Raw genomic sequence first — 15,948 nt, forward strand, 5'->3', positions numbered from 1 at the left:
GTTTTGTGTCTGTGCGTGTGTGTCTCATTGAGCAAAAAGGGATTTCTGACTTTATAGCATTACACTGTAAATAAATAGATGTCTAAGAAATCGATGAAAAGAAAAAAAAATGAAATTTTAAGACTAATACTTGACAGAGGTATTTTATTTTTCATGTTCACTGCTGTGGGTGGGAGTGGGAGTTGTGCATTGTATAATACATGGATATATTGTATTCATAAAGCATTCTCAATGAGAGTAAAATTAAAGGGCAAGAAGCTCCTGTGACTTTTTACTTGTCATGTCATGTCTGGGAAAAGATCCGTTAACACCTTTTTTTGCACATGTGTATTTAGCATTCTGACAGATGCTTTATGAATATATTCTGTGTTTGATCTTAAGTCATTTCTAATAGAGTAAATAGTTTTGTTGTACTGAAAGATGAACTATGTAGTGTGTAGCTCAGCATGGTATATAGTCCAGATGCATGAACTCTTGATCATTTTATATAAAGATGAGTCTAGTGTAGTTCAACTTTTTGTATCTGCTCCTGAACACCTTGTTTTGTAAATTGCTTTCTTGTAAAGTAGCACGCAAAGGTCACTTAGCCTATGTTGCCATCAGAGAATCATTTCAGAAGTAACTCTTTACTAAATGTAAATATGTGATGTTATTTTTGTGTTTTAACAAATAATGCAATTGTTAAAAAAGAATATATTAATAGGTGTCATTAGATATTTCCTTCCTCGTGTTCTAATTTGCCATTGTCATAGTGCAAACTATTGAAATGCCATCACCATATTTTTTTGTTTTATTTCTTTTCCTCACCTGCTTGGCAAAACAGAAGAAGAGTGTTCATTTCACACCTTAAAGGCTCTGTTTCCGTCACGTAAGTGAGCAACTGAGGATACCAAGATTACGCTCCCCTCGTCTAATGCAGATGTCATGGGTACCCTTAGTTTCTGGTATGCAACATGTATACTTTGTATGACATTCCTGTAGGTTGTTTTAGGAAACTTCTCTGTGTTACCAAAAAAACTTGATGCTGTTTGTTGGTAGGACATAGAAACCCTAGCCAATGCATTAGACAAAAAAAAGGTGTGGTATCTTCAGTTGTTTCTCTGAGTGTTGTACATGACAATGTCCGTCTCCTGAAGCAAGTCTCCTGCTGTAAGTCATGGTAAGCTAAAAGGCCATTGTTGCACAGCGACCCTCAAATCTGGAAAATAACAGTTCAAATTAGATATACAGTAAAATAAAGGAAAAGCAGAAAATCAAGCAATTCTATGCAAAACCACACTCACAAAAAATGAACATTTTAAACAAGCTTGTTTGGTTTTACACTTCAAATTGTCACATTTTTTCTTCTTCCTGTAGCTAAATTTAGGATGTTTTTTTATTTTATTTTCTTCTTTCTTGTTTGTGATCTGGTTTTCAAATCAAACCTAATCCCGTGAACCAAGATTAGCTAGTTGACGACCAACAACTGGTTCTTAATTCAAGCGAGACTATGCAACTTTTGCTGCACAACGACCACTGCAACCGGCACTGAAGGTGCCGTGCAAAACAGCTGCATTATCCTTTAGCTAAAATGCGCAGTGGTGCATTTTATTTTGTGCTTTGACTTGTAATTGGACAAACAGTTTTCTCTCAAAGGTCACGTAGTCTAGCTTTCAAAATCACACTTCATTTTTACCCATGTGTAAATTACTGCGTGTTGACACATCTATATATAAATGCAACTTCGTACAAATGTGATCTTTTGTCCTGTGTCTTCCCAAAGTGCAATTTAAAGGAGCCTTTTAGCTCATGATTACAGAAAAGGAATAGTGGCTGGTAGTTTCTCTGTAACCCAGTTGTATCAGTAAATATGTGTATGTAAGAGGGAGGAAGGTGAATGTGATGTAGATCTGTCCCAAAATGCAAATGTATCTTTTTATGTGAGAGGAACTGCCCCGCCTTTGACAGTCAGTGTTGGGAAATGTTGTCACCTTAAACTGATGTGGAAGTTAGTCAATGTCAAGTCTAAAATTCCATGTTCCTGTAGTTTATTCATATCAGCTTCATTAAAAAAAAAAAGCTATATGTACAGACACTGTTTCTACCTGACAGAGTGGGTGGGGTGGGGTCAACATCCAGGGAGGGCAGTAGACTTCAGAGCTATGCTGGCCCAGCTGAGACAGAAAGGACTTAAGAGAAGGAGGGGAGTAGTGACAGAGGTGTTAGAGACGGTTGGCTTTTTAACACCCTCAACTGTCCCTTACGGGTCTCCCATTAGGTTCCATTGGAAAAATCGGGTCCGCCCAGAAGAGCAGCCTCTTCCACAGTGCGTCCACACATCCCTGGCTCTGGCCCCGCCACCGTGGGGCCCGGCAGTCCCATCAGGGCCCCAATGGACATGTACTCCTCCAAAAAGAAAAAGGGACTGCTCTCCAAAGGGAAGAAACTATTGCAAAGACTTGGCGCTGTAAAATAATTTCTTGACATACTTGGAGAGTGTCAGCCATATCCTTGTAGTGTTTAAAAAAAAAAAAATCCAAATACAGTGGACAGGTGGCATTTGTGAGCTTAGCAAATGCTTTATTCTTTTACATCTGTTGTACACTAGAATATTTGTACTTTGTCGAACAGTATCCACTACATATTTTCAAAAACACATTTCATATTACGGTCCCAAGACCTCATAATGTCGGACGATGTAGTGATCTTACCTCCAACTCTCTGGCTGATGAGATTTTGCTGTAGAAAGGAAAGACGGGGCCTGCAGCAATTTCCATTTTCCACTTGGTCAAGTGCGACACTTAAGAGACATCATGAGTCAAGTGTGTTGTACACAGAACCCAGAATGTCATTCAAATACTGAGGGCTCACTTAAACCTTGGAGTCCAGTTTGAATTTGATGTGAAGATGGATTTGAGTGTCTTTACTTGAGCTAGTCCAACAGCCAGTCATAAACCGTACACAAGGTTTGCATGCTTTACTTCAGCACATTCCCTCCTGGCCCCTTCAGATCGCATACAATGCAACGGGGTCAGTGTGGAACCTAGCGCATGCAGTACTTTAATGCAGCATAGCTGACATACTGTGCAGTAAACATTGACAAATCAGCAGAATTAACTCCTTCTCTTCTGCCCTACTTCAACAGCTGTGATATAGGCATATTTCCCTCCCCAGAGACGTGTCAGCAACAAGCACATACTGTATTTACTACAGGGTCTTTGCAGTCAAATCAGCCTAAATGACAATGCCTAGTATATCCAACCTCCATGTATTTGCCTTATAATTGCACAATGGGTAGTACTTTGTCCAGTAGAGCATGCAGTTTCATGCCTACTATTCATTTATGTTACTTCATAAAAGCTGTTCGCAAATGTCGATCCCAACTTCTGACATGCAGGGTATTGTGTGTCTGTTGTGTTTCCATACAACCAGACAGAGCTTACGTAGAACTATTCAAGTGTCCAGTGTTGATGTCGTCCACTCATCGTTAAACCTCTCAAAAATAAACATTTTTGTAATCCTAGAAAAACTTTTGAAAATTCTCCCCTTATACGAAATTTATATGTATGGAGATTTTTTTTTTAAAGTTCACACTATACTCCCAAATTAAAACATGACTTTACAGTAGAAACAGACTTCACTGTTGCATTAAAGAAATAGTTGTTACTGTGTGATATGGCATCAGCAGATCAAATCAGCCATCGTACTGCGGTGCATTTCTAACATGCAACACTTCTGAGCTTCACTAAATGCTATAGGTTTGACGACTTCACAGTAGTAAACAGTGAGACACAAGGCTACCTCTATGCTGCCCCTTCTGTCCTCCTAACCCAAAATATATTCGATCTGAAATACTTTTCTTCAAGCCAACCCGTCAGTGATGCCTGTTCAGTGTCCCACTTTATGTTGGTGCAGGATACAAGTACTGTATATCGATATATATCTATATATATCTACACCTTAATGTAGAGTAGTGAATGTACAATGAATTGAAGGCCAATGTATTTTCAAAGCTGCCCAAAGGGATTGTGCAGATGTCCATCCTCGTGTGTGAAATTGAACAGTCCACCACCTCCTATCGTTCAGTTTCCCCATTTCATCCTCCCACGCCGTTTAAATCTAGACTATTTTCTATACACAAGAGTTGAACTGAAACTGCCAAAAACAAAGGAAAAAAAAAAAACAAAACCCAAGAATGTATGCAAAACATTCTGATGCTTTCTGTACAATTCTCGGCCAAACAGCCATCTTCACCTACAGTAAACTGATGAACACCGTTTTCCTATTTACGGACCACTTCCTCAGACATTGCTTCTCTTCATTTTGAGTGACTGTTGCTCTTTTTGTACTTTGTCCATTTGTAAAATTGTTTTTAAATGTTTATACTTGATTTTCAGACTGCCTTTTTTGTACATTTAAATTTATAATCAAACAGTTTAAGCTTTCCCCATGGTGTCTTGAAGACCATATTGTTTAAAAGTCTGCAACTGTGTGCTAGCTTTATGATAAGAATTATCAGCCTATATTGATGGTTACAAATTATTGTGTGGGTGTGCATGTGCAATCTTTTATATAAAAAAATTAAATAAATTTGATATTTTGTAATGTAATATTGGACTGACTTGCTTTGAAATGCCAGGAATTACAAACTTAAGATTTATTTTCATCATTTGCAGCACAACAACAAGACTTAGACCTAGATGCGGTCTCATTTGCTTTAACTTTCTGCATTGATTTACTCACAAATCAATAAAAGGCTCAAATATAACAAAACCAAAGATTATAGATTCTCATCTGCCAACAAATACAGACTTTTGCCATCACTTAGACCCAAACAGATCCTCAAACTATAACAGATCAAACCGTTTGCTGTGAAACAGGGTTAACACTGAACTATCGGATTCAATTTGATCCGAAACAATTAAGCTCAAACAACAAAAATGAGTAAATAAGATTCTTTTCTATGCAAACTTCAAAGCCTTTTTATCCTTAAAGGTAGAAAAGCTGGTCATCCAGTTTCATACTGGGCTCTCTGTGGATGCTCTGACCCACAAGGAAAGCCAACTTGTGGGCGTACTGGCAGGGAGCGGGCACTCTGATGATCCCCTAAAGCACAAAGAAAAACAATCAGACATGACCAACATAATGTCAAAGGTCAGTGACATTCACACAGTCGGGGAAAAATATTTGATCCCCTGCTGAATTTATACGTTTGCTCACTTACACAGAAATGAACAGTAATTTTTAATGGCAGTTTCATTTTAACGAATACAGAAAAAAAACAAAAACAAACACAAACATAACAGAGTTATGAATGGATTCACATGTCACTGAGTGAAATAATATAATACACAAGTAAAACACAAGTTAGTACTTGGTGAAGGATCTCTTGGCAAGTACAGCCGTATAGTCTGTCACCAGGTTTGCACACATCTCTGGAGTGATTTGGGCTTTGTCCTTTTTACAGAAACTAAATACTTTAGGTTTCTCAGTTGCCACTTGGGAACTCAAAGCTTAAGCTCCCTCCACAGGGTTTTCTATAAAATTGAGGTCTGGAAACTGATTAGGTCACTCAATGACCTTAATGTACAACTTCTTTAGCCACTTATCTGTTGCCTGGCCGGTATGTTTTAGGTCATCATCATGCTAGAAGACTGATTCGGACCCGCCTTCAGTATTCTGTGCTCTTATCAGAAAAACACCTCCAAAGTACAAAGTTTCCACCTTCATGTTTGACTGCAGAGATCATGTTCTTTGGGTCATACTCTGCATTTCTTGTCCTACAAACACAGCGGGTCGAGCTGCCAAAGAGCTCAATTTTGGTTTCATCTGACCACAGCACTTTCAAAGCCTTCTCTAAATCATTTAGTTGTTCACTGGCAAACTTAAGATGGGTGTGCCATGTGCCTTCTTGGTGTCAGTGGTCCCAGCTGCCTTCAGATCTCTAACAAGCTCCTGGCGTGTAGTTTTGTGCTGATGACCACTTTTCTTGTGCACCCCATGAGGCAAGATCGTATGTGGAGCTCCAAACCGAGGGCAACTGATGGCCATTTTGTATTTCCAAACAATTGCACCAATAATTGACACCTTCTTACATCCCTTTCCAGCCTTGTCCCTGTTGTCCTTTGACAGCTCTTTTTCAATTATGGTGGTGGAGAGGTTGGTATTGAAGAAATTGATTCTGTAGACAGGTGTGCTTTATACACATAATTAGACACTCTTGAACTCATTGATTGTAATCTGCCAATTTGATTCAGAATTCTGGCTGGGTTGTAGGGGATCAATTATATCACTCATTGATTTTTGACTTATATTCTCTCTCCATTAAAATGAAATTGTATTGCTTTGTACATTTTTAAATTGGAGTCGATTATTCAAAAATGTCATAATTTAATAAAAACTCCTTAAAAACATTGAGGAGAAAGAAGCCGGGTTATGACCAGGTTAGATGAAGACAACATTTTCAGTGTACAAAAATTTAAAAAAAATTTCTACTTAAAAAGGTCACTCTGATGCCAGCCTACCTGCCAGTTGTAGTACATGTGGCACAGCTTGTAGGTGAGCCGCTGCATGTGATCTGGCTTGAGTCCACTGGTGTCATACACGACATTGTAGTGGGTTGGTGAGACACTCCCGCTGCGAACAGCCTGGCTCACAATATAGAAGTCATACCTAGAAAACAAAGGTGCAACAGTACTGTCACAATACAACTGCTACTATGTAAATATCAAAAGACAGTTAACAACTAAAACCAAGAAAAGGTGAAAAAGAAAAAGAAAAAAAAGAACCCAAAACAAAACGTACCACTCTGGCCGGGTGACCTCTGAGTCAACGATGGTGCCAGGAGGAGGATTGGACACCTTTCCATTTATGTGGGCGAAAAACCTGCTGCTTATGCGCTTCTTCACCACCACCACACTCAGCTTTGGGCTACAACAAAAGGACAGAGGCTCTGGGAAAGCCTGACACTTCTACTGAATAGTGTCAACTTTGTTCTTTTGATGCTCAGGAACAAAAGCTAACAGCACTACAAAAAGGTCCATGTTCCAAACAGTCATTTCACTTTACTGTCCTTACAATTCTCAAATCAAAGGAAGGAATCATGTATGACCATTTGTGTTATCAATAACCCCACAGTGCAAATTTAACTGCCTCTGAGGGCAACGGTTTTTAGAGAGATTTAAAAAAACAAAAAAAACAAAAAACATAACCGTTGGAGATGGAAAAACTCACTTGTAGTCTTGCCCCATTGACGTGATGGAGTCCATGATCTGCTGAACCTCATAGTTCACCACACTGTGCAACTGCCCATCCCCCACTCCATCTCGGTAAACGATGACGCGTGAAGGCAGACAGCCGTTGAACCTCAAATACTCTTTCAGGGCAGCTGGAAAACAAAGTGTTAAGACAGTTTCTCTGAGATGCTCTGTGTATTTCAAAATAAAAGTTTTTGAAATGACAAAAGAAACTTGCCAGTCAAAGTCTTCTTCAGCCCGTCCATGATCTCCTGACCTTTGTGCTGCAGCACACACTTTGAGAACCACCTTGAAAAACATTTGAATCATTAACTGTACTATTGCATTCAAAGGCTGGGAAACCACAGACACACACAAAAAAAGCCAAGTGAGGTCCAGTTTTGCACATGTTGAACATAACCGAGAGCATTGCACTGCTCACAGTGTGAATTCCCACCTGCTCATGCTTTGGTTGAGACTGGCCACTAGAGCACCAATAGACCTTTTCCCAGCAGCGGTGTCATGGTAGCAGTCGATGCCCACGATCATCAGCTGTTTGAGCTGTACAAACATGACAATATCACAAGGGGCTGCCACAGCAGGTAGCTCCAGATGTATGACTTAGCAGATTTTCTTTTTCTTAATGTTGGACAGCCACAGAACCATAAATGGATCCATGTCACCTCCAGAGATCAAACTGGGGATCTATTTTTAAGAAGTCATCCCAGGGACAGTCAGAGGCCTTGTGAACCCAATCAAACCAGTTTTGGATCAAAGGAGAAAAAAAAAAAAAAATTCTTATCTAAAGCACCAGAAAGTTTAATCAATTCAAAAGCTACTAAAGCTACTACTCTTTGCTTTCCAAAACACCTTAAATTTTATTCTCTGACATTTAAACTATTTAGTTCATGTGGGACTTACAGGGATTTCCACACTCCAGAGTTCTCCTCCCATCTTGCAAGCCATCTGCAGCGCAATCTTGGTAGCTACAGTCATGAGTGCCTGAGGTCGGCTGAGGGTACGGGCCAACACACACTGGCTGGGAGTGGGGCAGTCCACACAAAGGAACTTCTTAATGCTGTCATACTTATCCTTCCTGTTGTTGGGGAGGACTACCACCACCTAAAAAACAGAAACACCCTGAGGTCTGATACCACTTTGGTAAATGTCAAAATTAAGATCCCTGATGACAAAAATGCATTGTGACATAACTACAATACACTGACCTGCAATTACTGTCAGTTACAAAAATTTCTACAATTCGAGCATTTAAGTGCAAATGTGGTTCATAAAAACCATTTTAGACCTGAAAACTGAAATGTGCACTTCACACATCACCAACCATCTCTATCTGGGGTCCAACATTGTGCCGCAGGGCTGCGAGGAGAGACTCCTGATGATCTTCATACTGTATCCTACAGAAAAACGAGGAAGCACGATAGCGTTTGTGAATTAAAAAGACAAGAAAAAAAGACAAGAAGTGTTACAGTCAAAAATTCACTTTACATAAATGACAGTGCATTGTGATAAAACAATGTGTTGCAGAAATACTTAAAAATGCTAAACTCACATGACAGGTTTTCCCATGGGGATTCCCAGTGGGCCTGAGACTCTGCTGAGGGTCTGTAGAAGAGAACTGGCTTCATTGCTGTTACGACGGGTGTGAAAAAAGAGCCAGTTGCTCAACGGAGGAGCGCTGATCACAGCTAATCCACGCATCTCTTTGGCCCAGTCAGCGGCCCAGGGGTTGTAGTCATACTATGTGATAATTATATTAAACATATTAAATGAGCCTTTAAATGTATCTGTTTAATTAACTGAGAAGAAGAAATTATACCGATCTTGACCCCTGGTAAATCCTCTCCACAGGGAGGACTCTGCCAGCCAGATTTAGAAGTTGCTTATCAAAGCTGAGTCCCCACTTATCCAACTCGGCCTGTGCGTCAGCGTTCCTGTGAAATAATTTAAGCTGTAAATCAAAGCCAGGAATCTTACAGACAGAACATAATGACAAAAAAATTTGCAGTCAACTTGTGTGTATATTATCAGAACACCCAAAGTGTGTCTGAGATGAAGACAACTTCTAGGGAAAAAAATTCAGAGCTTTAATCGTCAAGATCAATTGAAAATATATACCTCAAAAATCACCTCTCCTTTTAAGTAAGCAGACTATAGATGTGACAAGTCCAGTGTTAACACTACATTCATGTTTTATATATTATTGCCTGCTATTAAAGACCACCTAGGCAATAACGCAAAACAATCTGTTTATTTCTATTTCATTAGTGACTGTCACCTACCTTTGTATATTAGTGATAAATCTGTTGAGGCGTCCCTCCCTCTGCTCTGGGGTCAGTCTGGTGTGGGTACTCAAGTCCTTCATGATGCTGAAATCAGCCCGCATCTTATCAGTCAACCCTGTTAAACACAACCAGTTACATTAATAATGACTTACCACAGATGTTTTCTGAACAAACAGATTAAAAACTCCTCGCTATCAATAGCCACTTAAGTATTTCAGAGCCTGTATACATATTCCACACTCTTGACTATAGTCTTGTGACCAGATGACTGTGGCAGTCAAAATGTAAAATATCCAATTCCTATAAAAAGTTATAATTATAATAAAACTGATGAACAGAGAGGCATGTTTATCCGAAAAGGGCCAAAAGGCACAGAATAAGGTTAAACCTGTTAGGTAGCACAGTTCTGGGATAAGCATGGCTGGACCAGGAGGTGGCGCTCCAGCAGGACCCATCTTCTTCACATAGCTGATCAGCAGCACCTGGTTTTCATCAGTGATGTCCAGGCCATATTGCTAAGAACAGGAAGTATAAATATTTGAGTGTGGACTGAAGGTGAGGCAATTTACCATGAAGTTACTACTTGTAGCACTTTAAAAAAAAACTTTGCACCAGTCACACTAAATGCAAATTCTTTCTTAAATTTTGCGCAATCTGAATTTTAGCCCCTTATAATATGCTGCATTTCTTATATTTGCTTTTGCCAGTCGTTGTCCATGTAATGAGAACCTGAGGGGTTTTCTTTAATGTTGAGTGTGCAGTACTCACACTCTTGTAGTAGTTCTTAAAGGAAATGTCAGCATCTCCCCTCTTGAATGTGTTGCTGGGAGTGTGATCCCAAGCAATACCATCAATCCTGTAGGTTTTGTTGTTGTACCTAAACATTGGAAATAAGCACAAGTATTAAGTCACGTATGATTACACATAAGTACCGTGAAACAAATGCATTAGAGTGATACACATCACAAATACAAAAATAAGACGCTAAATGCAAATCTTACTTGGTGAGGACTATGAGCCCGATAAGCTCCTTCTCACAGATCTCAGTGAAGCGTTGACTTGCACATTGCTGCCTCAAGCTGACCATAAAGTCGAGGACTGTCTCACTGCGCAGCACCTTGTGGCTCACGTCAGTGCACATCATGATAGATGACTCGTATTGCAAGATGTTGGTGGTGTACCCTGGCCAGATGGTCAACCTAGCATAAAATTTTAAATAAATAAAAATAATAATTAGTATGCCCCCCCCCCAAACGTGTGCTGCATATGTGAAACCAATTTGTGAATAACCAATTTTGATTTTATCAAAAACCACTAGAGAAGATATTTCAGTTTAATATATCTACAAAACAGCAAAATTTGAACTTCTTGAGAATGTGTAATGGTATATATTTTTTTTTTATTACATAATTTCTAAAACTTTTGAAATTTAGGAGGAGTTGAAAGATTTCAAAACCTAACTGACACCATCAGATTTTAGAGGAAATTGTAGTTAGTTTTAGCTCCTAATGTCTTTTCTAAATGCCTGCTGATAAGCAAATAAAACCAACCCCCGCCCCCTCCATCTGGTTACTACGCCAGGCACAATCATGTATGAGTGGGCAAAAACTGTGTGGACTTTGCCTGCACACGGTCCACGTTACTGTGTACTGAGAAAAATTATAAGTTCATTCATGTTGATACATGATAGGCCTTAAATTTTAGTATAAGAAAAAAACAAAAGAACTATACTTGTGCTGTGGGATGTTAAGGGGATCACTGGGGCTGTAGTAGTTGCGTCCAATCTGCTGCATGTTGAGAATTCTCAAAATCCTGTAGAAATTAAACACAAGACATTAAAGCGTCCAGTCATCAAAAATACTGTGGTGAGTTGTACCGATGTCAAAATGTTTGCAATTAAATGCAACTGTTTACTGTAACGATCAACAATCATAAACTACGAATCAGTTGCAAATCACTTCATTAAATTGGCAGATGCATTAAAAAAATATTGCTGCAAATCACTTTTTAAAAAGAAGCTCTGAAAGGTGGAAAGCTTACCTTCGGAATATGATATTGTAAAACTGAATGCACACTGGTGAAGAGGGTGGCAGTTCATTCGTCAGGGTGATTGTTATCTGAACCTTCTCGCCATTTCTGGTCTCGCTATGGACCACTGTCTCCTAAACACGAGGGTTAGACACTCGATAAGAGGAAAATCCCGGTTTGTCAAAGGACCACAACTTTCCAAGCCACCAAGCAACACCTTTGTCAACTCCTGTGCCATTTATAATTTAACAATTGCTAATTTGACAGAATTACAGGAATTCAGTGTTTTGCAATCAAATAATAACTCCAGTCTCTCAAGAGTTTAACACTAACTGATCATACAGGCTGACTGATTTTATGGAAACCAACTTTTTACAATGATAACGAACAGGCAATTCCATCTGCGTGCACAAACACGTTCTTCATAACACGCGACGTTTGGAGCATCACAGTACCTTGCTGTGCAATCTGTTCGGCAGAAAAAGCAGAGCTCCATCGAAGCTCCGTGCTGAGCCAAGTGTTTCCTCATGCTGGAAGAGGAGCGCAGATCTCAGGCGTCGCGACTCCATTTGTGGTTTGAAGTCCACATGGTACTGATACAGAACCCACTGAGGGCGGGACAGGATGCGAAAGAAGTTTGCAGTCAGCTGAATGGGATTACCAGTTACTCCTGTGGAAGTGAACACACAAAGAATTTTAGTAGTAACTTTCAAACCTCGACACAGATTACAGAAATTTACATTTGGCATCGTTTCGATTTAAAACTACTGACCGCATTTGGATTCCTTCACATGCTCCATTGCCTGCCTCGTGTTAACGCCTGCATCATGAAAATCCCGGCGGCGTCCACCTCTTTCTCCAAGCTTCACCTGCTGAAATCCAGCTGAGATCTGTAGAAGAGCTAATGAAAACAAATGAAGACTGTTAGCAGTCCACATGCACTAACATGAATGTAAAAACAAGGAGGCAATAGTGTCGGTCTACAAATATATAATCTGCATTTTACATTTCTAGCAATGCACAGAAAGTGTTATCGAATCAGCGTGCCTTATTTCTTTCCACAATTAGAAGAGATTGTTTCCTCTGCAGTGCAGTGCTCGTCAGTTTACATTTTAAACTTTACTCATAAATGGAGTAAAGAAAGGAAAAATAAAGATATTTAACAAAAGAAATGTAGCTTGACTTTTTGTTTGACTGCACCTTCTGCACTGAAGGGTCCTGGAGCACCTTTCTGCCTCCCTCTACCACCCAGGTCCCCTGCCTCTGGGGGAGGGGCAGCTGCTGGTGCCGGCTCTTGGGCCTGACTCTTGAAGAAAGAAAAAAAAAGTTGGAGAAGTAGCTTTAAGCATGTTCATTCTTTTCACAAGAAGGAACTTAACTTTGCAGACACATTTTTGACAATTACTTTTAATGTGCGCATCCAAGAATGAGATAAATATACCAGAGAGAATGTTTTCCCTTTACATTTTCCACAGCATATTAATGCCCTAAGTTCTCAGTATTTCCTGTAATAAATAAAGAATTAAGCTTGGAAAAGAAAGTTTTCCACACCTTGGCTTGTTTCTGTATTTTATGCAACAGAGTGAGACAAAATTATGTAAAATCATTTTAATCTGGAAAAATTCATATTTTCAGAAGTCCAACTTTAGAAATGTGGAAATGACTGCCAATGTGTACCATTTCACTTTTAACAGGTGAGGAGAACAATTACGTTCTGTAAATGAAATGCTGAGCATGTTCTATGCAGTACATTTCTTTTTCAAAGGAGTATGGGCAATGACAACAGTGAGTCCTGTGGATAATAGAGAGGAGACATTTGCAAATTCGAACTGTGACAAACATATGCAGAAATGCACTCCTGACACATAATTTTTCTTAATTTCATAACATTCACTTCTATTTTATGTATACAGCATGGGTTAACAACAAATTATTTCAAGGCATTTTATATAGTAAGGTAGATCTTGATAATACAAGCACAAAAACAAATGGAGCGACCCTGCTGCTGAGTGTTTGAGGCAAATTTCAGTATAGAGGGAAAAATACTGGCAGTCGGCACTGCCATCCCTCAACCTTTTAATAGATACTCATATGGTATCAATTTGAAAAGCTTAGATGATTTCCTTCTCGAGTTATTGAATTCACAAACTTGGTCCAGGACGCCTGCCCAGCGGTGCGAGGCCATCCTATCAGCCTTTTCCGGGTGAGGGGTACAAAAAAACAAACAAACAAAAAAAACAACAACAAAAAGCCCATAATAACTTGTTGACATTACAGATACAGACCATTGGGTAATATAAGGTTTGGCACAGTAAAATTCAGCCTGTTGTCTTTCTACCCCTGCTGAATCAAAGTAGTTATCCAGCATGTAATGGTAATATGATTCTTTTTAAAGGATTATTTAACTGTAAATTCAAAGGTGTCCTTACCGCTCCAGGTGCTGCAGTCTCCTGCCCACGCGCTCTTCCTCTCGATCTTGCTCGTGCTCTGCCAGTCATTTTAGCCTCCTCTCAATTTTTGCGGCTGATGAAAAGCGACACTCTAAATTTTCAGCGATAAAAAAAAAAAACTACTTATTTTTTGCCAACCAAAATATACCCTCGCAAAAACATCAAAGCTCTCTACTTTTACCCCGCCGCCATTTTGTGATCAAGTAGCATCGTTAAACCTGATGCTAGCTAATGACCACATGCTAACGAAAAATCTGATTTTAGTGTGCGTTTGTTTTACAGAATAAAACGTGGCATTCTTGTTAGCACGTTAATTACATGCGTTATCCAAGATTTTGACTTTAAGTTGTAGCGTTTTTTGTCAAATAAATACAGACCAAAGCGTTAGTTAATTAACATCAGCCAATGGGCTGATGTACGGTATGGTAAGGCTATCGTTAATCGATTTCAATATCAACTTTAAGAGTCACTCTCAAAATTTACTGTCGTTTTCAACACATGTTGTATGATATTAACTAAGAATACTCACTTTGTATTATTTTTTTTCTTATTATGAACCGTCCTAACTTTCCCTTACAGCAGGTGTGCCGATCAAAGAGGAAAATGAAATGTGCACAATTTACTTATAGGCCGCATCACTGAAAAAATTAATACGCTACTGAGTTCCATCGACTTTCTCAACAAACGTCTTGAGATTAAATGATGTATTTAATCCACATATCATCCATATATTATAAGTATATTATAATTATATCCGGGCAAAATGGACACGACCATGACAGGATACCTGGAATTACAAAATGCACAACCCCCCCCCCAGAACTATGTTTTTAAGCGGAGTGATTTAACCTGATACGGTGGTTGTGTGTGCATTTTTTTTTTTAAACAGTGTGATTTCAATTTTGGCCACTAGATGTCAGCAAAGCTGTAGAATAAAATTTACAGACTCAGGATGGCGGCTAACACAGTTCATCCAGCCTCAGATGCGGGCCTTAAACATATGGTTGCTGGTTGTTGGCCTGAGATTTCACCCGACAGGTCAGTAAGAGCAAGAATGTTTCCTAAAATTTCACCTTGACACGGATGACTTGCAGTGTGTACACTATATAACATAATCTATAAAAGACTATCTTCTTAAAAATAACCTATCAGTTCTTTTAGCTAATATTAAACCGAATGAAGGTGAACAAAAGAGGGCTGTACACCTCACTGAATGAAAGTCAAGTGATAACGGTGAGTGATCTTTTCATGACTATATAGATAAAGGCATTTTTCCAAGGCAATGAAGGCTTTGTGTCATTCAGTTTCTGTGCAAATGTAAACTTATCACCATGATGACAGAAATGTTAATCCAGAAATGTGTTAAATGGCTTACACAAAGTCAGCAGTTTCTTTCAAGACCTACCTAATCATGAGCCATTATTTCCTCACAGACTTTGCCTCTCTTCTCGACATCCCACCATTTAAAACACAACTTGGCACCTCAGAGGGCATTTTTTAGGAAGATATACGCAAGTCTTTCATGTCTGAGATCTAAGAGTGATTACATATTCAGACCTGAGGGATGAATCTGCGAGGACCTGCTTTAGTCCCTGTTTACCTGCTGGAAGGAGACTGAAGGGAGCTAAAGGCAGAGACATCAGTGTCATCAAGTCAAATTGTTTGGTAAAAAACAGGAAAGGATGTAACAATCTAAACCCCCCCCCCCAAAAAGCAAACCTCCACTATGATGTATGTCTCTGTAAGCTCATTAACAGATGCAATTCAGCATTACTCACACATCAATATTAGGTTTCCAAACAACATGCACCTTCCAAAAACGTTCCAGTACTGTAAAAGCTTTGATAAAGGAGGAGAAAAAAATCTTCAAAAACCACCCTATCTCTTAAAAAAACAACAAAGGCCACTGAAAAAAGAAAAACCGGTGGAAAAAATGAAAGAAAAAGAAGAAAA

General features: G+C 39.2%; 2 protein-coding genes and 1 long non-coding RNA gene across 11 annotated transcripts in view; 2 read left to right on the top strand and 1 right to left on the bottom strand.

Annotated features, from left to right (window-relative positions):
* rimbp2b (RIMS binding protein 2b) overlaps positions 1–4,589 on the top strand; it is a 97,610-nt gene extending 93,021 nt beyond the window's left edge. For 7 of the 8 annotated variants that reach the window (XM_025896882.1, XM_025896886.1, XM_025896887.1 and 4 more), the window contains one exon: positions 2,258–4,589. In XM_025896882.1, coding sequence (XP_025752667.1) covers positions 2,258–2,455 — 198 coding nt within the window. In that variant the 3' untranslated portion in view covers positions 2,456–4,589. Of the gene's footprint in view, positions 1–823 lie in introns of all 8 variants that reach the window. The other variant, XM_025896889.1, reaches the window with a different exon arrangement.
* A 32-nt stretch (positions 4,590–4,621) lies between these two features.
* Positions 4,622–14,665, bottom strand: piwil1 (piwi-like RNA-mediated gene silencing 1). Of its 2 annotated transcripts, none has more exons than XM_013271587.2 (21): positions 14,525–14,665; positions 13,975–14,086; positions 12,746–12,851; positions 12,318–12,446; positions 12,001–12,215; positions 11,558–11,679; positions 11,249–11,329; positions 10,519–10,716; positions 10,286–10,394; positions 9,906–10,032; positions 9,515–9,632; positions 9,052–9,166; positions 8,785–8,972; positions 8,557–8,629; positions 8,136–8,336; positions 7,672–7,775; positions 7,453–7,523; positions 7,213–7,366; positions 6,784–6,909; positions 6,504–6,651; positions 4,622–5,085 (listed from the first exon to the last, which is right to left on the bottom strand). In XM_013271587.2, exons 2-21 carry the CDS (start codon positions 14,041–14,043, stop codon positions 4,969–4,971), a joined length of 2,571 nt encoding a protein of 856 aa, XP_013127041.1. In that variant the 5' UTR covers positions 14,044–14,086; positions 14,525–14,665; the 3' UTR covers positions 4,622–4,968. The 2 variants fall into 2 exon arrangements, with proteins under 2 accessions (XP_013127041.1, XP_003445594.1); XM_003445546.4 differs by having other exon boundaries at positions 13,975–14,068; positions 14,525–14,657.
* A 165-nt stretch (positions 14,666–14,830) lies between these two features.
* On the top strand, positions 14,831–15,671 carry LOC109204584 (uncharacterized). Its single transcript, XR_003213160.1, has 3 exons — positions 14,831–15,033; positions 15,157–15,228; positions 15,429–15,671. It is a non-coding gene; the product is annotated as an uncharacterized LOC109204584 (long non-coding RNA).
* The last annotated feature ends 277 nt before the right edge of the window (positions 15,672–15,948 follow it).

The sequence above is a fragment of the Oreochromis niloticus genome, linkage group LG12 (genome assembly GCF_001858045.2).
Source record: "Oreochromis niloticus isolate F11D_XX linkage group LG12, O_niloticus_UMD_NMBU, whole genome shotgun sequence".
NCBI lineage: Eukaryota > Metazoa > Chordata > Actinopteri > Cichliformes > Cichlidae > Oreochromis > Oreochromis niloticus.

Excerpts from the sequence above, each read along its gene's own strand:
- piwil1 (XM_013271587.2), bottom strand. The coding sequence starts at position 14,043 with ATGACTGGCAGAGCACGAGCAAGATCGAGAGGAAGAGCGCGTGGGCAG. Across the intron at positions 9,167-9,514 it reads TTTATCACTAATATACAAAG|GAACGCTGACGCACAGGCCG; the intron begins GTAGGTGACAGT and ends ATTATTTCACAG. Across the intron at positions 7,524-7,671 it reads CTCAACCAAAGCATGAGCAG|GTGGTTCTCAAAGTGTGTGC; the intron begins GTGGGAATTCAC and ends ATGTTTTTCAAG.